The sequence below is a fragment of the Larus michahellis genome, chromosome 7, assembly GCF_964199755.1.
Source record: "Larus michahellis chromosome 7, bLarMic1.1, whole genome shotgun sequence".
NCBI classification, from domain to species: Eukaryota; Metazoa; Chordata; class Aves; order Charadriiformes; family Laridae; genus Larus; species Larus michahellis.
The window spans coordinates 48,650,381-48,674,295 of NC_133902.1; the positions used below are offsets into that span (position 1 = coordinate 48,650,381).

Here is a 23,915-nt window from a genome sequence, read left to right on the forward strand (position 1 = left end):
CTCTATTCCTTATAGCAGTTTAACTGAGGTGAAAACACCGGTCCAAGATCAATCTCATACTGAATTTCTGCTCACATTTCCAGCATAATCAATGTTGAATGAGGTCAATTAAAAGTCAGGTACTTAATACCACATACTACTTATACCACTTGTGAGCTAGCAAAGAAACAGTGATATACAGGCAGTAAACACTAGTATCACCCCTCTGCCTCATCCTCTTCCCTAGGCAGGGATAACTTGTTGCTATATTCACAAAATAAAGGTTCCAAACAGAATTTGAAACCTGAGCACATAAATATTGGGAAGACAATGTTCTACATATTGTGAACGGAAGGTAGAAAATAAGTAGATAAGATAGGTAGGTAGAAAATGACTACTACTTATTTTTCATAAAACAAAAACAAGGGGCCACACAATTAAATGGGCAGTGGGCAGAAAAGAAATAAAAGAATTATTTTTAAATATAGCATGCATAAGCTAGGTTCACAGACAAGTAATGTTTTGCAAGACAAAAACATAAAGAGGTTCAAAAGGACAAATTCATAGGAGTTAGGTCTAGTGGCGGCCATTAAAGGTAACAGTCTGGATGCCTTCAAACCACTGAATTCCAGAAGTGGAGGGGTTCATTCCTTTTAGAGCACTCTCTTTTTATCTGCTGTCCTAAGCATCCTTGTCAGAGGATGGCCTCTGCTGTGAAAGAACATTTCTTATTTTCTTATGCTCAAGTAGGCAGCTTGATTGAAGCAGTCTGGATTTTAAGATATTATTGCCTCCAACAGAGGCAGTATCTGCTAAGTGCTTTTGAATATCTGGCACTAGGTGCCTAGTGATAGCCATAACAGCCTCAAAAGATTTGAATTTTTTGGTTCATTGTTTACTTAAGTTACTTCAAAGTAGCAAGAGACCGAGCAGCAAAAAAAAATCCTCAAAAATCCACCAAACCAATAAAGAGTCTTTTATTTTAACCCCCTTTGCTACAGCAAACTACAAGCTGGGCGTGATACCCAGGGAACACATCACCTGATGCCTCATGAATAAGGAGCCGTGAGTTGTGAACTCACTATGGAAGTCTCACGTTATAGCTCAAGCAACAGATGGATGTGAAGATTGATTTTAAGTTTTAGAGTCACTGGAGATAGTAACTGATGTGCTACAGGTTGTTACATGACTAACTGCTTTAATAAACATATAATGGTTTAGCTGTCAACACCGGTGTTTATTCAGTTCATTCTGGGGAATATTTCGCTATGCACTGAATATAGAAAAGCTGTTGCCACCTTATTTTTGTAAACTTCTATTTCATAGTAATTTTCTCTGAAAGTACGTTTATCTTTTATACGCTCTGTCTTCATTGATTTTGTTGGAACTAGAAACACAGTCCTGGAGAGGTAAGATATTCTTGCAGTACTCATGGCTGAGTCAAAAAAGAATAGTTGGATACCTCCCAAATAAGCCTTTCTTCTATGACTGTCAGCTCAACAGAACTATTAAAGGTTTAGATTAGTACTCGTGAGGTGTTTATCCTAGTATAACTGGACCACCAGGGCATGAGCTAGGTATCTGTCCTGCCATGTTTTCCATGTGGGTTTAACCCTGTTTAAATGGAGGCCTTCAAAGAGCACGACTGCTCATTCAAGGGACCCATTACTTTCCGGGCCACAAACAGACTGACATGTACTCTGGCTGCTGTAGTAAGTGACAGCAAACATATTGCCAGCTACCCTTTCCTGCCCAAGCTATATGAGCAGTAAGTGGTGTTTTCAAAGCAGCTTTCTTCTTTGTCATTTTATGGTCACATCCTGAGCTGAAACTCTTGTTTACTTCAGGCTATAGTCATAGCAACATGGATGAAACTAAGTATATGATCAGGTGCCAGCTGGCAGGGCTGTAGAGTCTGGCCTATCATCTGCTGTTAAACATCCCTATTAATGGAAGTAATCCATTAGTTATTCGTTAGATGCATAATCCCATGCAAAGTAACTCGGTTATATGATTTCAAAACATGTAAATATTTGTGTGTGTGTGTGTGTACATGTGCTGCATTTGTCATCAGATTCTCTGCTCTTCTCTAAACCAAGAATGAAATAGCTGTTGGGTATCTCCTCAGAACTATAACGGTTTTTAATAGAAGCTAAAGCATGACATGAATTTGATTATTTCCACACTCCATTAAGCCTGATGTGAACAAAGAGCACAATGATGAGGAAAAAGCACCATTTGTCAAGTGCCATGTTGGGTTGCAGATACTATTGCAATTTTTCAGAAATGTCACTGCAGACAAATAGGAGGAAAAGCAAATTCCTTAACCCAGCATGATTTTCACTCAGCTGTCCCCTCTTGGCCTACATTGTATATTTATTGCAGTACCTTAGTTAACAAGCAAGGTGCTGGTGGAGTCATCACACTCTTCAGATGTTCATGTTTCATTCTAACTCTTAATACTCAAGTTTTTTTCCTCCTGACTGTCATTCTCTGCCTTTGTACAGATGGATATCTATATACCCAAATACCCCTCTCACTTTTCTCTGCCTACCATCAGTTCATCACGAAAGGTACCCCAATACCATAATGTGTTCATGCACAACCACTACAGTCAGTGACATTCAATTCATCACTGTTAAAGAATAATGTTTCTATACAGGCCAGGATGTATAATGAACCACCAGGTATTGCATTTACCCTGTAAGTGGAATAAAGGCATAGTGTCCCTCCTGGCCCTGGAATAACTAAGGGCTATGCTTAAGGCAGTTTAAAAGGTTCTTACCAAAATGAAGACTTACAGAGCAGTAAAGCAAAGAATAGGAACCCATCACCTCATTCAGATAGTGTACCACTTTTTATACGCAAACATAAAACCTTAAATTTTTAGTTTTTACCCACCAAGGCATTACATTCACTTAACTGGGGACATACAGACTGTTGCTGGACTTCATCAAACCATGCAGATTGCAAAGGGTTGCTGGAAGGTCTGGCTGAATATCCTGTTTTGCAGACACAAATAGCCCTGAGCAGAAATGAAAGGCAGGGGCAGCATGGGAGGGGGTAAGTTCAAGGATGCGCCTCTGGGTCTCTGAAGCTGACTTCGTTGGCTAATAGCGTACACTCCACTGTTCTTAGATCTTCCTAAAGAATACCAGCTCATCTCAGGCATCTTTTTGAAACGCAACTTTTGTTTCAAAAGCTGCTGGAGACAGTTAGTGAAAAAAAAAATCTAATAAGATTACCCAAAGTTGACAAGGTCAAATGATTGTTTTCATTAAAATATTTGAGCCGCTCGGAAATGTTAGTTCAAGTCTGCCTCTGCTGCTTTTTAAAAAAAGACAGTTTGTCTCTCTTTTCATATTTACATTGAAACCGGGTGAAACTGAAAACCAGCCTGGAAGAAAAAGGACATAATATTCTCTCCTTAAATGAATCTCCCTTCTAGAAACAACTTAATGTAAACATTATAAGGCTGGTATTTACATAACTTTATAGGCAGGTTTGCCTCTTAGAGAGCTTGTGTCTGGGGTGGGGGGACAGACATAAACTAAAAAAGGGAAAGATGCCATGCAGGCTGATAACTGTGGGACATTTGGTTGTGCCGTTCTTCGCCCTGATGTTGAATTCGTGAGAGCAGATATATTCAGAAGCCTCCGTCTTTCTTTTTTGTTTCCCTTTTTTGGAATTTTACTAAAAATAGGCATAGCCCTCCCCTGCAATGTCTCTCTGCACAACTTGCTTTCATAAAGCATGAAATAAAACTCTTACAGTCTGAGAAAAACATCAGTACTCAAGATAGCATTTCCAACCAGTCCATAATTCCTACTATCTTCCTTGAGGGACATGCCTAAAATTACGTGCATGTCTTCTATAGTGATGGATTTCAGCACCAGGTAAACAAGTCCAGTAAATACCTAACTCCATTAACATAAGGAGCAAGACGTTTCCCTCATTTTAGCTAAGGATAGGAGAAGGGCTAATAACGTACTCTAATATTATAGTCACATAGGAAAGCATTTTCCCCTCATGCAAAACTTTTCAGGATTTCAGCTTCTGAGAGGAATCAAATTGCTTTTGTTCAGAGTTTCCTTTAAGAGAAACTGAAAAAAGAAGTCATATCTGTAACGTGTCACATATCATGGTAACAAGAACAGGAGATGGAAAACCCAGATTCACATCTCTGCTCCTTCTTCCCCATCTCACTTGAATACTTCAGACGTGTGGGATGTGACATTATGAAGTCTCTCTCTACCACATGTAAATGAATCACAGTGTAACCTCCTTCAGACCCTTCTGGGGATAGATATCAGGGTCTGAATCAAAGGTGACTGTTGTCTGTAAAGCTTCACTACTCACTGCTATTCTGGAAAGCATGGAGTGACTGACACCTAAAACTACAGAAAAAATAAAACACTTGGCCTTGTAGTCAAGGCAATGAATTATTCAGTTCTATACTTGCTTCTGTCACAGACTTCCTCGATGGTAAAAAACTCATTATAGGTATTACTTAGCCCAGACAAGGTGAAATCGAAGAGAGGTGATGGCTACAATTGCAGTACAAAAAGACAACACATCATTACTTACTAATTTATTCATACATTTATGAACCTATGCTAATTCCTACAGAGAAAAATGACAGTGACAATGCATGAGCACCAGTAGCCTGAACACTTCATCAAGGTTTGAAAGCTTAAAGAGTTCCGCTTCAGTGCTTCTCAAAGAGTAAATTCCTCATACTGTTTCCAAATAACTATTTATTATCTAAATACAATACAATAGAAAGCAACTCCATCTTAAATCTGACGACAAGCAGAAATTAGAAAACTAAATGCCATACAAGTCAGTTATTTTAGTTTGCGTGTTTCAGAACAGTTTTTAATAGCCTTTTTTTTTTCACTAAAAACAACTGTCATTTTGTTGCAACATCCCATATTTAGTTTCTAAATCATGTGGAGATTGTCCTCTAATTGAAAAGAATCCAGCCTCCTCTTTCTCAAAATAAAAATAAAAATCCAGGAAATACTCACTCTTGCATTCCAGTCCAGAGAGAGCTAGCATATACTAGCACACTCAGAACTTCAATAATACTACATCGTACGCTGAAAGTAACTCAATATTTTAAAACAGCTTGGCTGGAGGAAAAAACAATTCCATAGCAGTTTCACAGCACAGTGCTTGAGCAATTTCTGCAATTAAAGCAAATCTGAGCAGTGCAGAAGTGATCCAATATCAAATAGAGCTGACAAACAACCCAGGTCACGTGAATTCCACTAAAAGCTCTGGTGGGAGCAAGACAACAATGTCAATTTCCAAAATATAGATTTAATTTTCATATTTCTCATGTCCTGTGAGAACAGCTACAATTAGATGTTAAAATGCTGTGCCCAAGTGTGTAGGAATAGCTGTCTCAACTAGGTGACTAGCCTGCTACCCAGCCTATTAAGTAGGAAAATACTGTCGGGTCATTTGGACATTCAGGAGCTCCAAATTATTTCAGTGGGAACAGCTAGGTGTTACGTGCTTTTGCACATTAATTAAGCCAATGGATTTAGGTTCCTGTTTTATAGAGGATAAACTTTGGTCAATGCTTCTATTACATGCCTTAGATTTGCAATTTCTAGTCAATAACTTAACTGGGAATTATAGGTGCATGGCACCTCTTCCGTTCAAGGCCACGTTGCAAAAACTGTAGTCATTTTTCTCTGCATGAGACAGTCAATAAACATTTCTGTCTTCTTCTGTCAACATACAGCTATGTAGGATGGACTTTATGAAAAACACATGGAAAATACTGTTCCGTGCCAACATTAGCTCAGAAAATGTCAGTATGGTGCGAGCTGTAAAGTAACCTGGCAAAGATTCAAAATGCATACCTGGCATCAGCTAAACGGCACTAACAGGGCATCAAGGAGAAGTGATTTACACAACAAATTAGTGTTTCTCCATTGCACTCTTTACACGTACAGTAACTGAAATTTCTTTTCATCTGTGGAGTCAAAGAACCTTCAGAGTCACGAAGTTAAAACTTACATTGCCTTTTTACTTCAGCTAATTTGGTTGGCCTCGCACCACGGCTATTTACCCTTGGACCCCAGTGCTGAGGCATGAAGTCAGCACCTTTCATTATTCACAGTTTCAAAGAAATCATACCTAGGTCTTAAAAATAGCTCATGGCAATTTTATTTACATATACTAAAAGAGGAAGTTTCAGCTTCTCTTAGAAAAAAGATTATTTTTTTTTTCCTTGAAAAAGTTTGGTCAGAAGCTTCCCTGGCAATCTAACTCACATTGTTCCAACACACTCAGTACTTGCACTCACTGTGGAGACAATGTCTTGGTGGTTCTTGCAACACACAGGCGTAGAGCAGCATGGACCTTCTGGGAAATGAATTAGGCTGTGAGAACTGGTTTGAATAACCTCATTGACCCTTAAAAGCATCTCAGACTATCCCAGGGACCAAAGAGGACAGCAGCAGCCCAGTCACCAGATCACAGCTGCTACACTGTGCTCTTATTTCTGCAATTAAAAGAGTATCTCTGACCTGATTATTGACTTCCTCAGTAACTGAGCTCTTCCCTTAGAAAGTGGCAAGTTTTATACTGAGAACAAAACAATCTGACATAAAAGGAAGATTTTGAAAGGTTTTTTATATTCATCAGTGCCGTGTTTCATATTATACAACAGAGTGGAAATTGAGAAAAAACTTGGAAGTGTTTACTGATGTTGTAATGTATTATCTAAGTTGGACACATGAAGTTTACTGTTTTAATGACATTTTCTTAAAATGGTGCTTGTTGACTTGGGTTCTCTGACAAGATTGTTTATTGAAGAGTAAATAACAGAACTGCGTGCTAATTACTTGGCCACTGACTCATAATTTTTCCATGGTAATTAAAATGCTTAGAATCCCACCCACTGTGGAGAAGAATATATAAAATGATAAGGAGTCCTGTCTGACATATTTACGTTTGTGACACGCTGCTCAGCCTTGCATTCAAGTACCAACAATGTTGAGAAATCAGATCTGGGAAGATCACAGTGCAGCCTTCTAGAGGATTTGATCTGGACAATGTCAGTGGTGACATTTTATTAACAACTGTCAGCAAGAGAATGCATCATTACTTAACCAAAAATGTGTTTGACAGGAAATCAAACAGATTTTATATAGTAGCAGATATAAAAGATTGATATCAGTAAGATATCAAATACGGCTAAGTAATTTATTTTGGGCCCCTTTACTTGAAGGTGTGTGGAGGAAGTTGCTTTCTTTGATGTAACTTTATTTTTAACGGAGCAGAAGAACTTATATGTGTGCAATCAAACTGTGCTGGGTCATCCCTTCAACGTAGTGGGTTGAATATGAGAACAGCGGCTTTAACAAGTGTATTACTCAGATGAGGGAATCCAGGATATCCTGTTAGGTTTTCATACCTCTGATTATGACAGGTGATAGTTGCCATTTCTTAATATTTACTGGAAGTAGTGCTGTGAATTAGCCCTACAAAAAACAGCGGGCCTTTCTTTCCAAACACTTGAATCCAATGCTTAGATTTAGGAGGGTTATTTTGTGAAGCATTAAAGCCAATTCTTTCCTCAGTAGCAACGACTGGGATAAAAGTTTCTTCCTACTATAGTAAAGTTATGTTGCTCTGCTCAGCCCTGGTGAAGTTTAAGAAATAGCATCTAACAGTTGTAATATGCCTTTTCTCCCAGTAGATCTTTGGAAAAAAAAATCTGCCTTTTGGAAAACTCATGTTTTATGTAAATTTTTGGGATGTCAGTTTAAAAAAAATCTACGGTGTTTTGGATGTGGCATTCAAACTATTCACAAGATTGAGGATCAAAAAAGTTGGGTTCTAGGCCTGCAAATGAATGCGTGATCTTGGCCTAATTGCTCAAGGTATGATTTACTGCTGTTTTGGTCCTCAGCATAACACACATTAAGGAGGACAAAATTTTAGGAAGTGTGGAGTAGTAATAGATTTTTTAAAAAAGAGGTTATTTATTTATAAACCATCAAATCCTTATTTACTCATAAAAATTTCAAGCAGTACTTTGATTTTTTTCCGCAGTCTCTTGGGCCAAAAAACGTTTATTTAAAGGGACTGAAGATTTTGCAGGCAGCCTTGGTAATTTAAATAAGAAATTGCCTTTAAGCCTAATTTGAAGTAACTTCTAATTTCAAGGGGTCTTGGGTGTTCAAATCCCTTTACAGCAGGTGTTTTCAAAGCTCCCTAGAGAAATGTCCAAGTGGTGAGAATTTTTAGCTTTCTACTTCTATTGCACGGTTATGTCAAACTACGAGACCCTTATATTATCCACTGATTGTTCTGGCATAGCATGGAGTATGCAGTATGATAAATAATAAAAGGTTCCAATTTTCCACTGCCTCTTCTAGTCTTTTATATTTGTGCAGAAGAAACATAACACCTTATTATTCTAGCTCAGTAGCATCTCACATCCCCCCAGCAAAGACACAAGTGACAAAGCCTAAGTCAGTACAGTCAGTGAAGAATGAACCAATTCCAACATAAAAAGGTGTCCTTCCTCCATTCTTCCTCAGGGTTGATTTCACTCAGATTCAAACCTGAATCTGTTTGTTATTCTCTGAAAAATTATTATTTATTCTATTTATCATTACGGAGTTGCATTTTGCAGGGTCGTAACAGAATACTAATTGTAAGTAAAAGCATCATAATTTTCCCAATTCGTTCGCATGGGAGCAATCTTTTTGCACGTAAACACTGCAAGCATCCATTCAGAGACATTGTCAAACACCGAATGCTACAAAGATGCCTTCACAGATTTTTTTCTGGAAATAACTGCTTATTTTAAACCAGAGTCTAGTATAAATTGCATTACAAAAGAGATAATGCCCAAAATTTTACTTACTATTGGATTTCCATAGCTTACAAACCCCAAGCTTCCAGTAATAAAATAACGTTGTCAGAATGAGTAGTCAAATGACCTGGGTCAGCAACTATTCTCACAGTGAGACAAATTCTACAGATTAACATACTGAGAGCATTTGTCCTTTTTCACAAAAAGAAATCTATTGATCTTTGTTTTCAGGAACTAAAAGTTAATTACTTTCCTGTAGGTATCTAACTAGGGCAAAAACCAACGATCACTTAGAATTTTTCTGAAGGGAGAAAAGGTTGACATAGCTGTTAACCATGAAATTTGACTTGCACTTTCTTACAGAAAATGGAAAATAAGAATTTTTTCCCCTGAGAAGTATTTCTAAAAACCATAGACTAATAGAATCATAGAATGGTTCGGGTTAGAAGGGACCTTAAAGATCATCTAGTTCCAACCCCCTTGCCATGTGACAGAGTATATAGCTTCTGTACCCCATACAGTATATACTGCTGTGACTGAATTCACTTTTCAAAATTCAGAATTTATTCATTGGGTTTATTAGGAATTTTTGTTCTCTATTTCTTCAATATCATCCCTTAGACTCTACTTGCCATTAGGACTGTTGGTATGTGGCAAGACTAGAAGAGATCAGAGTAAAAATTTATCTCCTTACTAGATTGTGACATCTTATTTCAGTGTCATTGTTTATTAACCTTCTTTTAGAGAGAAATACAGTGAAGATTCACGAATATCTGACTTGTTAAAACCCATTCTCTTTCAGGTAAGGAACTTTAAAATCTCTACATCTGAAAGGGATTTCAGTTTCAATTTAAACTGTGAAGTCTACTGTATCACTTTTGTATATTTTGCCGCTGACAAACGTACAAATACAATACTCATTTCAGGCAAATACCCACAGTCCTTTGAGACTGAGGCTGAGATGTTAAAAAACACCTGTGGAATCTCTGCAGCCAAATCCTTTTAAAATTAAATAAGTATTTTTCCAAAGGTTTCCAAAAGCTCTTCAAAAGCCCAGCTTCCTAACATTGTCTCTGGTTACCTTGGTGTTTTCAGTGTAACAGGAAAGATGTTTTAAAGGTATTTTGGAAAAAGAGCTTATGAGAAGTTCAGCAACTTTAAACACAGATATAATATGCCATGGAACAATCTTAAGAAAACTATTCACTATTATTTCAACCTTCTTTTTCCAATCATTTCTGAAGCCAGAGTTACTAGCTTCTGTTTCGCTCCCTATGTCCAATTTCCACTAAAATCAACAGCAAAACAAGCAGTGATTTCAGCAGGATGTGGATCAGGTCACGTATCCGCGTATTTAGACCTAGTTCCCAACTCACGCTTTCTCCTGGGAAAGCTGCAATTGATAACACTGCTGGGAGGATCAGAAATGTATGTGTTTGTGTGTATAGAAAACGTTATTCAAAACACTATTCTGTGGAGCTTTAAATGGCGTTAAAACTTTATTTTCTTTTGATGTTCAAGAACAAAATGATTGTTCTTAATTGCTGCTATTTACAGCATTTGAAGCTCAGGTGCAGAGGTGGAGCATGTCGGTGCGACCCTTCCCACACCCCCACATGACTGGCCGGAGGGAGTTACAATGCTCAGCCAGCAGTTCAGAAATAGCAGTGGCCCAAGGCGTCGCTGTGTGTAAGTCCACAGTTCCAGAAGCACAATTATTACCTGTGATCATCAGTCAGTACAAAACTGCACTGAGTCCTGCTGAAAGTGTTCCATGCTGGAAAATCAGATTATAGTTTCTTTCTTTTTTTGTTTTCTTTGAGAGAGATGGATAAAATATTTCATGTTTCCATTAGAGCCTATCTTTACAGCTTTTTTTTAGTAACTCACATAATGGACATCTTAGACAACTTTCAAACTCCAGTGTTTGATTTAACAGATATTTGTATCCCATGGATACTTAATTTCAAAAGCAGTAGTGGTATTAGGAATTTCTAAAATGACACTATCGTGCTGCCTTTACCGTTATGTTTCCTTAAGCAAATGCATGTATGCAGACTAGCAAACATGGGAATTTCTAGCTATTTCAGCTAGTAAAGCATTTAGACTTGAAACAAAATTTAAGGATGAGATGCTCAATGACTTTTTTGCCTCAGTCTTCACCAGCCACTCTAGCCACACCACCAAGTCACAGAAGGCAAAGGCAGGGACTGGGTTAATGAGGATCTGCCCGCTGTAAGGAGAAGACGAGGTTCGAGACCACCTAAGGTACCTGAAGGTGTACAAGGCCATGGGACCTGATGAAATTCACTCACGGGTCCTCAGGGAACTGGCAGATGAAGTTGCTGGGCTGTTCTCCATCGTATTTGAGAAGTTGTGAAGTGTGGTGAAGTTCCCACTGACTGGAAAAGGGGAAACGTAACTCCGATTTTTAAAAAGGGAAATAAGGAAGACCCAGAGAACTACAGGCCTCACCTCTGCCCAGCAAGATCATGGAGCAGTTACTTCTGGAAACTATGCTAAGGCACATGGAAAATAAGGAAGTGACTGGTGACAGCCAATGTGGCTTCACTAAGGCCAAATTATGCCTGACAAATTTGGTGGCCGCCCACAATGGCATTACAGCGTTGGTGGATAAGGGAAGAGCAACTGACATCATCTACCTGGACTTTTGCAAAGCACTTGACACTGTCTCGCACAACATCCTTGTCTCTAAACTGGAGAGACATGGATTTGATGGATGGACCACTCAGTGGATAAGGAATTGGCTGGATGTCTACACTCAAAGGGTTGCAGTCAATGGATCAATGTCCAAGTGGAAACCAGTGATGAGTGGCATTCCTCAGGGGTTGGTACTGGGACTGGTGCCAACATCTTTGTTGGCGACATGGACAGTGGGATTGAGTGCACCCTCAGCAAGTTTGCCAGCGACACCAAGCTGTGTGGTACAGTCAACATGCTGGAGGATGCCATCCAGAGGGACCTGGACAAGCTGGAGAGGTGGGCCCATGTGAATCTCATGAGGTTCAACAAGGCCAAGTACGAAGTCCTGCATGTGGGATTTGGCAATCCCAAGCACAAATAGAGGCTGGGTGGAGAATGGATTGAGGGTAGCCCTGCTGAGAAGGACATGGGAGTGTTGGTTGATGAAAAACTCAACACGAGACAGTAATGTGCGCTCGCAGCCCAGAAAGCCAACTGCATCCCGGGCTGTATCAAAAGAAGCGTGGCCAGCAGGTCAAGGGAGGTGATTCTGTCCCTCTACTCCAGTCTCATGAGATCCCACTTGGAGTACTGCGTCCAGCTCTGGAGCCTCCAACATAAGAAGAACATGGACCTGTCGGAACAGGTCCAGAGGAGGGACATGAAGATGATCAGAGGGCTGGAGAACCTCTCCTACAAAGGCAGGCTGTGAGAGTTGGGATTGTTCAGCCTGGAGAAGAGAAGGCTCCCGGCAGACCTTATAGTAGCCTTCCAGTACCTAAAAGGGGCCTACAGGAAAGATGGGGAGGGACTCTTTAGCAGGGACTATAGTGATAGGACAAGGGGTAACAGTTTAAACTGAAAGAGGGTAGATTTAGATTACATACTAGGACGAAATTCTTTACTGTGAGGGTGGTAAGACACTGGAACAGGTTGCCCAGGGAAGTTGTGGATGCCCCATCCCTGGAATTGTTCAAGGCCAGGCTGGATGGGGCTTTAAGTAAGCTGTTCTAGTGGGAGGTGTCCCTGCCCATGGCAGGGGGGTTGCAACTATATGATCTTGAAGGTCCCTCCCAACTCAAACAATTCTATGATTCTATAAGGAATGTAAAATTCACCAAACCACTCCCCATGCTCATGAAAAAAGGACAGATTATGCTACAGGACATTTCAGCCAAGATATCTTGCCTACCAATGGTAAGACACTATATTGTCTACAAAGGACACAACGCGACTTGAAGCAAACTACTCGAGAATTTCTGTGCTCTTTGGGAGGCAGACAAAAATAAATCTGTGTCATAAGTTTATTGCATCATTGTGGAAAACTGAGAATAGAGTGGGCTAGGTCTGAACTCACAGTTTCAGCACTTACTTCTAATCCCCACAAGGCAAAAACTCATTTCACATGACTTATGTGCAAGGTTAAAGAAATCCACAAGCTTCTGATACTATGCCTGCAAACAGAAGGCAATGACCACAAAATCCCAGATCACTCTTTTGTTTCCAATGAAAAGGTAGTAATCAAAATCACTGTCACTTACTCTCTGTTGGCAGCACAGGGGGAAGTGTGGTCTTAGGCTTCTTGGTCTTCTTCTCAGTAGGCTTTGAGGTCTTTGCAGATGAGGCATCTGCAATCAAAACAAATAATAAGATATAAATCCTATTTAAAAATCAATAATGAAAAAGCTGCCTATTAACATAAGTTTGTTTTAGATCTTTCTGCAAAGTTAGAGGAAATTACTGTCCTTCTGGACTTGCTGGACTCCCATTATAAAAGAGGGAGCAGAGAAGGAGAAGCCCTCTCTGAAAGCAGCTGCACTGAGAATCTGAGAAAGCAACTAGACAAGAGGCACCATCTAAGCTGATAGGTCTATTATAACTGAATAGAACAAAGTGCAATGTGCACAAAGCTGCTTTAGGCAGTGCATGGAAGAGGGAAACAAAGGCATATTTGAAGCATCATTTCATCCAAAAGAATCTATTGCCATGTCATTCCTCTATTCCATTGTCCATGTGACCTATATAGATGAACACATTTTGAAAACTAGCTTTTCCTCTGTATGTTTAAATCTTTCCAAGAAGATATTATTACACACTGGTTCATTCCTAAAGAAAAATGGCAGAAGGCATTGACGTTTGATGGATTTCATTATTCTCAAGATCGCACATCTCATATATAGCAACTACTCAGCACTGCAGGCTCCACCGACAGCTGAAAGTCAATACAAGCTCTCTTCCATGTGTATCCCATATGACATAGACACATTTAACTAGAAGGTGCAACCTTTTTTCAGAAAGGTTGAGCATATCATATAATGCAAATCCTAATGAGCTCCACGTGTTAGATTGTTTGATCCTCACATTTCTCTTTGGAAGAAATTTCCCAAATGTGGATTATGATCTCCATAATAGTTGTATCGATTTATAGCTTTCAAATATTCAGCTTTCAGAGGATTTGTGGATGAGGTGATAGCTATTTGAAATTTAGTTACTGAAGTAAAATACTCCTCTGATTTGAGTCCATGGGGCCAAAAGGAATATAGTTATATTTATGGTTACTTGTTGATTCTAAAAATCACCATCTGGGATCCTGACAGCAGACTGAGTAGAAGGGAGCAATTTTAATTGCTGTTTTAGATCACAATTCTAATTTAAAAATAACAGTCATCCCCTCTACCAGTCACAGACATGGGATATCAAATGGTGTCTCTCCTAAATAGATGGAGTTTGCTGTAGTGCCATTCCTCAAAAACCTCTTCTCAGCCATCCAAAGCAGCATGCCAGTAGGGAATGGAAAAGACAGGTGAGGCAGGCAGTATCAAGGTAATTCTGGTGTCCAATATTACATGAGCAGATAGCTCCTAACACCATGGGTGCCACTACCAGCGTGAGCCAGACAGCTGATGTAACTCCATTCTCGTCATGGAGATGTCATGAGCCGACAGCCTCCCAGGATCAAGACTTCGCAAGCCAAAGTCTGCCTCCAGCCTCATAGAACATGCATTATCTATCAGGAAATTGGAAGTGGGAAATATGCTAAGGGAGGCTTAAGGAAGAAAGGCAACTAGTTGAAGGAAGACGACCTCAAAGGAAAAAAAATGCTAGGGCAGCTCTGGAGAACTACTGTGTGCCAAGCACTTGATCTGATCCTTTAACCCTCTGCATCTGTGGTAGTTAAGGTGTCACAGGGTACTAGATTTTGCTTAAAGCCTCTTCTTGATAGTCTTCTTTGAACTTCAGTGCTGGTAAAATGTCTTACTTTAAATTACAGGAATATCAACAAAAGCTTATCAAATATCTAAGCCAGACTATGTTGTGACCATAGTATCATCAAAGATGCTATTACAGAAAACAATATAATTAATTGTAATTATCTGTATAATGAATTCCTTTTCCAGCTACATGAAGACTGACCCTTACTGATGGAGTTAGAGGATCATGTTCTCACCTTGTGCTGTGCTACATTAGGAAAAACAAATAATACATTAGGAAAAACAAATAACATACTAGGAAAAAAAAATAATAGTTTTCTTTTCTAGACCTCCTGCTCCAAATACCACATGTGCAGCACAGTTGTGAAAGCTTAGTACCAAAGATCTATGTTATTGGGCTTGTTGTTTAGTTTTGTGCTATTTTTAGTTACAGTGGAAAGTATCAGAGTATTCAACGATGAGCTCACCAGAAGGTGAGCTGATAAGAAGCACATTGGGTTACTTAAAGTCTCTTAAGTCACTTAAAGTCCACGGCAGTTTTAAAAGTCCGTGCTTTCAACCTCATGACAAAATATTTGTCCAAGTCCAACACTACTTGGCAAGAGTACGGCGTCATCGGCATGACTGAGCCTGAAAACGGGTACCTCAGTCAGCAAATTGTCCATGTTCTAAGACTATGGCATACAAGGGTGGTTGAGCTGTTAGTTTGTTTATTTTTACTCACTTCCTCACTAGAAAAAAACAAATGACCAAATGTCATTGAATGCAAAGAACTGAAAAGTTCCAGGCTGAGAAATGCGCCATACATAGCCCTGAGGCAGACTGGTACCCTAGCTCACACACCGAATTCTTACGTGCTCTTAAAGAAAGCATACAGCTCAGAAGCAAATTTTGATGGGTTCAACTTATTGCTCTAAAATCCTTGTAGAAATACAGTGGGCAGCAGGAAAACATAGATTATTCCACAAAGCAGCCAGAGCCTTTTGCTCTGTACTGTCTCTGCTCACGCTCCTTTATGGTAGACATTGAATTACATATTCACTGAAAAGTGCAGGAGGGAATGGGGCAGAGTTTGGTGTATGCAGTTCATAAAGGCTGGTATTAGGAAATAAAGGGGAGAGGGAGGAAGTTCTAAGGAAGGGTTTTCCCATATCCCGCAAAATACTTACCTTCTACCAGCACTTTGCAAGCACATTCAGCTTTTCCTGCTGCATTCTCAGCTATGCATTTGTATTCGCCTCCATCTTCAGGCATGGCCTTCTCGATGGTAAGTGAACATAGCGTCCCTAACACAAAGGAAGGAAAGACCAAATGGATGTTATGTTGCGGTTCACAAAAACCTTAGTGCCATTAAGAAACAGATGCATCAAAGGATCCAGTCCTTTACTACAGGTGGTCTTCACTGCTAGAAAAAGATGTTTTGTCGTTAAAAGTTCAACATCAGAATTGGAACATTGTTGATGCGAAAGAAAATGAAAACACATTGTTAGAGAAATTGAATCTTATTGCTGTTCCCTAGGATACTCAAAACTGTCCCTGCAGCCCTAAAGTGGTTAATGGATGAGGGCAGAGCAGATCCAGAGCAGAATCTCTGCTGCTGTTCTTTGTCTTATAGTAGGGATAAGAAGTCCTCACTCCGATGATCTTTTTCCAAAAGTACTAGTAGTGTAGGACTATAAATAAGAGGGCTTCTGTCAAGTGACCATCTGCAATAGTTTGATTCAGTCTTATCTCTAGCACTCCCATGAGCATCCATGTGTGAAAGGAGAACTTCAATTTAGTGCCCAAATTTAAAAATGACATTGAGAGCCATTTTCTTTTTGCTTCAATTACTCACAGAACAAGTGTCCGATATTGTAAAACATCTGTTAGAAAGTCTAATGTATCAGTGGCAATCAAATTTGTCACTGCCACAAATCCATTTCTTTTCAAACAGAAAAGCAAATTTGACTTCATTTGGTTTGCAGAAACAGGATGCGACATAAGCTCTGTAGTTACCAAGGGAAGCTTGGTATGACCCAAGGGAAATACATTTCCTCTTAAAAAATAAAAGTCTGTGAACCAAAACAGAAGCTGTTCCCAGTAGTCAGGGGGATGAGGAAGGGGAACTGTGGTTTACCTAATCCCTTACGCTCACTTGCATTGCCTGGAACAACGAAGTACTTTGCTCCCTGGGGAGAATCCCAATTTAAACACTCCAGACTTTCCCCTTCCAAGTGTCCCTCATTAAGTAAGGGTGAAGTGTGGGCTTACTTTCTCCTTCCTCACTGGAAAGCCTGGCCCCTCCCCTAAACACAGCCTGAGACATTGAGCACTTGCACCCATTGCTGTTAGCTTGTCCAGAATGCCTCTGCCCTCCGCTTATTTCAGACGCAGTAATACCTTCCCCCCTTCCTCCATTTACCTTTCCTACAGTCTCTCCTAATTAATGGCAAGATTGTTTAGACATTTCCCCTGTGTCCTGAGATGTGAGGAAATTTCCCAGCATCTCTTGCGATTTCCCACCTTTGTCTTTATGTTAACTGAAGGCTGCCTTCTGTCTTACAGAGTGTCTGCTCCCAGGTTCTCTATCAAATATACCCTTTGTGATGTGGGAGATGGCACAGGCACAGGTGACACTGGTCCTTGAAAAGGATCTTGAAACATCCTTGAAAAAAACACCTCTCTGTCAGAAGAACTTTGAGAGTTTACTGGCTCCCCTCGGAGACTAGACCTCAGTTCTGCCACGGCAATTATGGTTTTGGCATTCAGATTTTCCCTCATTGTAAAACTGGATGCTATTATTCAAGACACATCTTATAAAAAACATTCAAATGGTTCCCAACAAATTTGGTTTGCCAGAAACACACGGGGTGTGTGGGTTAGAAGAAAATTATTTTTTTCCCGCCTCCTCATCCTCCACAAAATCAAGAAGCTCTAAATAATGACAAAGTTCCCCCTGAGAAACAATGTGAAAACTATCTCAGAAGAGAACTGACCCCTCACTCACATGTGCTGTGCTCACCCAACCAGAGGGTGAAAAGGAAGGCCACGTGCCTTCCTTGAGGCAACTCATCTCCATGAGTCAGTCTGAGCCAAAAATGTCACGAGCTGCAGTTCCATTCCAAATGGAGGAGGGACACTAGAAAAGTATTCTTGCAGGCATCTAGCAAATATAAATTCATGTGTCTCTGATGTTTAAAGAGACTGGAGAGCAAGCCAAAGATAACTTCCAGTCTAAGGATTTGCATGAATCTATATAACATGATTAGATGACATAGACACATACATATGAAGGAGATCTCTGGTCACCTTACTGCAGGGAAGGAGTCTGGGGTATAACTGTGTAGGGTATCCCTACACTAAAGTGTAGGGATAACTGGACCACTAAGGGACTGGAACAAAGCAGCAATTACTTTAGTTTTTGATGGAGTTTTCTACCTGCTTAAAAGCCCTTCCTCACCTGCATGCTAATCAGCTCACTGAAGACTAAAGTGACGCAGGGTCACTCCTCACCACTCACACTGTTGCGGTGTTGTCCATACATCATGCTGCAGCAATATAAGTTAACACCTTATGAGAAACAATTCCTTATGCAGCATATGCAAACAGAAACATTCCACCCTAACAATAAGTCATTCCCCACAATTAGACTAAAATCTAGAAGCAAATCCTAGGGTTTTCTCATGACAATCCTCGACTTGCCATGTGCATTTAGTGCTCTGTTAGTTTTGCTTTTAGAATCTAGCCCTGGCCAGGCTGTATGGCAGGGGTCTGATCGCAGCTCCATTTGGCTTATTCCACTGGAAGCAGAGTCCTCACGAAATAATGTCAGTCTTCCTCATTCCAAAAGAATATTTATATGTGTTGAATTTTAACGATGTTATTTTGTGAGAAAAAGGATGAAGGAAATCTGTTTTTTCAAGGGCTGCATCTTTTTTCTCCTGACTTTGAACGTTCTGCAGCAATAATCTGTATCCTATTGCCCTCCACTTCATACTCCCCAGCAACTACGCTGGAACAGCACAAAGTACATGGGGATTGCTGGGCTTGTTCCTACCAATAGATGCAATGATGGTATTCTGCCCTCAGTGGAGGAGTGAAGGGGGAATGAGATAATTTGGGTTATTGTCTTTATTTAGCCACAAGTTTTCATGAAACTGTGGACTACTAGGACTTAGTGTGAAATTGGCCAATGGTTCAAAATAGCCAGCCTGAGTCGGGACTATAAGGGGTGGCTGAGAGAACACATGGTTGTAGAAACCTCATTTTCTTAGAAAACCAGAAAAAAACCCCCACCCCTAACAGGCAAAACTTCATGAGATTTCATATGGACAGGAAACTCCCAATAGGCCTATGTTCTGTGATCTAGAGCGACAGTCAATTCCTGGGGCTAGAAGGCCAAAAGTCTTTCAATGAAGTATTTGCTATTTCCTCTGCAAAAACTCTTCATGACCTGAAACAAGCTTATTCTCTCAAAACTGCAAGAAAGCCCAGACTGGTTACTCCAGTTCGATATTCTGAATCCTGGCACTTCACAAATCCCAGTCAACTAAAAGAATTTGCTATCAATTTTGTTCCCCGATCACTCAATTACTTCACTTTTCTTGTTTTGTTTTTTTTAGGAACCAGCCTATGGACAGGATTGGAGTAAACATGAATACTGGGATCTTCCACTTAGGCAGTGGAACTGGTGCAGCCAGAGAAGCTGACAGTTTACTGGAGGCTCTGGCTTAGATACACAAAGCCTTTCCCTTGCATTTTGAGCTATTAAAGGGTTTTCTGACTTACTCAAAAATAGTGCAAGCCAGTTTAAAATATCTCTAGGCTTCTGCATTCTTTCCATGAAACTCCACAGAATGTCAACTTCGGATATAAAACAAATACACAAACCAACAAAAAACCAGCTCTGGAGTCTAATTCCCCACACTGGCATCTAGCTGGCCAACCTCCTGACTCCTCTCTGTGATGCAGACTGAAGTTTATGTCTTTCTCATTTGTATCCCATGGGATAAAGAAGTACTATGGAGTATTTAGGCAATATTAATAAATACTAGGCCATGAGAAAGTGTTCCTCGGAGACATAAAACATTTGTTAAGGAAGTCGTTGTCCCACTGGTGTTAATTTTCTAATAAATCACAAATTGTCTGGGAAAGTACAAATATGTGGGAGTGTCACAGCCGTGTTTAAAAATGGTAAGTGGGTTGACCTAGAAAATATTGACTACAATTACAATAATAACAGAAAAAGTAGTGAGAAAACTCACTTGAGTTTCTGAAAAGAAAAATTGTCAAATTTAATTATTGCTAATTGATACAGTTTTAAGGAAAACAATGTAAGAAACCTACTTTCATTATTCATGAGATCACACATTTAACTGCCAAATGTATCTGTGTAAAGGTAATTTTCTTAGTCTTTACTGAAATATTTGTGTTATCTCACACGGCTCTGCTTGTAATTAATGCTATATTACTGTATTAATGCCATTCATGTTAGGAGGAGTTACAGCTGCCAAAATAAAGATCTCATGAAGGAGGTGACAATAGGAAATCATCACTTGGTGTGTTTCTGGTGGATTTCCTCTGTGAGCAGACTAGAACCAAAGTTATTCAATATTTTAATCTGTGATGTAGAAGTATTCATAAGTTAATGTTAATAAGCTTACAGATAATACAAAGAACATTGGAAAGGGAAAAGACAGAAAGAGAGAAAACAGGGCAGTCCTCAAAATCAGTCTCACTTGTTAAACTGCGTCCAATTCACTCAAAGAACATGGGGGTTAAGATAGTGAAATGACAAGCATCCAGGGACAGCAAGGGATGCTCTATTTTCAGGTTTAAATGTTTAATACAGAAGTGACAAACACGAGCTCCATTGTTGTGAGGTAGAAAGAGGACCAACGACCTCCAGAAAGCACAGCAGTAGGAAGGTGACCTCCATCTCACTGATGATACAGGCACATGGTTGTGCTGCCTATTTTCTAAATAGGATAATAAACCAACAAACAGCAACTGAAGGGGAGGTATTACATAGAAAAATAAAAGAAAACAACCCCAAGCCTCCAAGGGCTGGACAAAGTGCATCATGGAGAGAAAGTTAGTAAGAGCTTGGCTTGTCAAGTTTCGGAAAAAAGAGAGATAGAGAGGTATCTTGATTACAGAGTCAAAGCCATTCTGTCGAATGGCTCTTTAGCTTAGCAGAGAAAGGAAACGCCTATGGAAAATAAATTCAAATTAGAAAGACGACATTGCTTTGTTTCTTAATTTAAAAACAAAACACTTATAAGAATAATTGGACATTGCAATAAATTACCAGTGATTATAGCAAATGTCCCTCTTTTGCTCTATTTAAACCAACATGCATTTCTGGAAGAAGGAAGATTCAGACAAAAATGGCAGCACAGAGGGAAATTTTGTGGCATGTGACAAACATGGATTGCGTCAGATCTGATGCTCACACAATCTCCCTAGCCTTAAACTTTCTGAAGAAGCATTTTTTAAGCTGCACAATCCATTTACTTTCAGCAGTACATAGAGTTGTGTTAATTACACACCAAGCTCTCGCTCAAAGTTAATTAAAAAGAAATCAAAAAAATTATGGCAGATCCTAGTTAGACTGACAGACACAGACTTGCACAACTGATAGGAAGATTTAGGAGTTAAGTCACAAGAAAGTTGTTAAGGCATTATTGCTAACAAGATTACCAACTCTTTGTGCTGCCAAGACACTTAGGAAGAAAAAAACGCTTACACAAAGCAACACAAATTCTGGGCATTTTCTAAGCTACACCGTCACTGCTACCTGCGCCTATATTAAGTAGTTCCTGTTCAATCTATATAGTAACATGGTACTAAATCTAGCCAAAAAAAAAAAAAAAAAAAAAGCAGAGCAAGCCGATTTTAAAAATCGCAAGTTTGCCAGTTTTGACTTCTATTCACTGTGCACCTCAATTCTCCAGTCTAGTAAGGATGCAGCTTCCAAACCCCTTTCACTGGTATCTTCTAGAACAACATTTGTAACCACACAAAAATTTTCTATCTGGGTTTTCTGTCCAAGAGTGAGTCACCTAGCAGGACACTGGCACAGGGCACTGCTGTGCCAAGTACTATACAAATGTAAAACAAAATGGTTCCTGCTCTAAAGAGTTCACCGTGTGAGGAAGTTTGTTCTACTCAGTCCTTATATGTCTAACTCCACTGTAACGTCGGCTAGAGCCTTACTAAAACCTTTTTTTGCAAACAAAAAGCCCACCGTAGCTTCAAACAAAGAACTCTCTCATATGAAAATCAACTGCTTCTTAACTATACACCATCTCACCTGCCCGTATAAATGCATGATGCTCTAATTTATGAGTACCCTCTTTTGTTTGTTTGTTTGTTTGTTACAGTTACCATTTATTTTGAGATCTCCCAGGCAAAAAAAACCCATTAGTATCTATCCCAGGAACACAGCTAACCGCACTCTGACAAGTGTTTAAAAGAAGAAAAATATAAAATCAAACCATTAATAAACTCCTACCAGGTCAGACATGTTTGTGAAACAAAAATGGTATAAGAGCTCACTTTGTCATAAAAATGATACTTTAAGCAACAAATCACTCATGCCAATCAACTGACAGAATACTATTTGGGGAATTATTAAAAGAATGGAGAAACAAGTACTGATGTTCATGATTTCAAAGAGAAACAAAACAGTATTAATCATTGAAATGTAAAATGGAAGGAATGAGATTGATCTAAAATCTGTTGTGATTGTGACATTCATTATAACGCTGCCCAGATTCTGACTTCTAATTGCTAATGTAAACTTAACCCTGGAATAATAGAATACATTGCAAGCCCTAGATTAAGTACTAGAAAACAGCCCAAATGCTGCGTCAATATGCCTGAAGATGGTCTTTTTGGGAGCAGGATTTAATTTTATATTTGCTGAAGTCCTTACCAATCACTGATTACTCTGATCCCGGTGTTTGAATTCAGGCTTCTCTGATGGCACAGAAGTGGGGCTAACGTCCCCCCCTTCTCTTCCACACTAATGGCTAAACTGCCTCAGACAGGCAACACAATGTTAGCCTCTTCAAACACAGAGGAGACGTGTGAACAGGGTTGTTTCTAACAGGTAAAGGACAAATAGACAAATAAAAGACAAAAGCTTCTAAAAGCTAGGACAAATATGCCAAGGAAAGTTACTTTTATTGAGTGACTACATAAAGGGACTAGTTAATTTGTCTGTCCCGTGAACTTGTTATACACAAGCATATTTTTAAATCTGCCCTTCCTGGGCAAATATGCTACTTGTTTTATCAGATGGGCATGTTCCTGAAACCAGGTTTTATGTATTTATCTTCACAATACATTTGGCACCGTGAGATCAACAAACTGCTATCTCTTTCTGCTTTATGGCAATGTCAGAGAGGGTTAATTTAATTTCCAAATGACAAATACATGGCATTCTGCAGGTTCATATGTTACTTTCATTGACCAGTTTGTGGGCCGGTGGCCTATACTTAATAAAATGGGCTTGTAGTATGATAAGAAGCAGGTAGACATATGTCACTCTAGATCAAGGATTTTCCAGTATCCAACTCACTAAGAAAAAGTAAGTCATTATTCTGTGAGATACCTCTGGAAAATTCCCCATACATGAGAACCAGCTGTCACCACCAAACATCACGGCAGCACAAAACCAGTTGGTGAAATAGCTAAGAAAAGACACCGTCTATCCACTTCCATGGTGGATTTTGTTGCTGAAGACAAGAGGAGCAAGGTCATACCAAAGAAAGAAAAAATGGTTTTGTAAGATCTAAGCCCATTGATGTGAGCTGGGTCCGTTTGTTCTGAATTCCTCTCCTTCCCCGCAGACTCAACCTTCTTTCAGCTAAGGGTGACTGCAGGGGATTATCTCCAGAGCCCATTAAATGCTGCTCCAAGGTTGGCCAAAGGCACTGCTTCTGAAGTACATGACACCTGCAGCTGTGATGAAGCTGCCTTTTCAGCATTTGGGGTAGAAGATGGAATCTGGGATTTTGACATTGGGCTGCTGAGTACTGCATCCAGTTTTTATTTTTGCTCTCTACGTTTAAAGCTGCTCCAAACACTTTCTGTGAGGCAAATCCACACAGTTTTTCTACTGAACAGTATTTCCTGATGTTCATCCTGAATTTGTTATTTCTCAGTTCTAGTCTGTAGTCCTAATT

At 39.6% G+C, this 23,915-nt stretch overlaps 1 protein-coding gene across 1 annotated transcript in view; it reads right to left on the reverse strand.

Moving 5' to 3' along the window:
* Positions 1–23,915, reverse strand: part of MYLK (myosin light chain kinase) — a 220,034-nt gene that overhangs the window by 49,954 nt on the left and 146,165 nt on the right. The window contains exons 17-18 of the mRNA XM_074593871.1: positions 15,909–16,025; positions 13,069–13,155 (exon numbers count right to left, since the gene is read on the reverse strand). Of these exons, the coding sequence (XP_074449972.1) occupies positions 13,069–13,155; positions 15,909–16,025 (204 nt within the window). The remainder of the gene's footprint in view (positions 1–13,068; positions 13,156–15,908; positions 16,026–23,915) is intronic.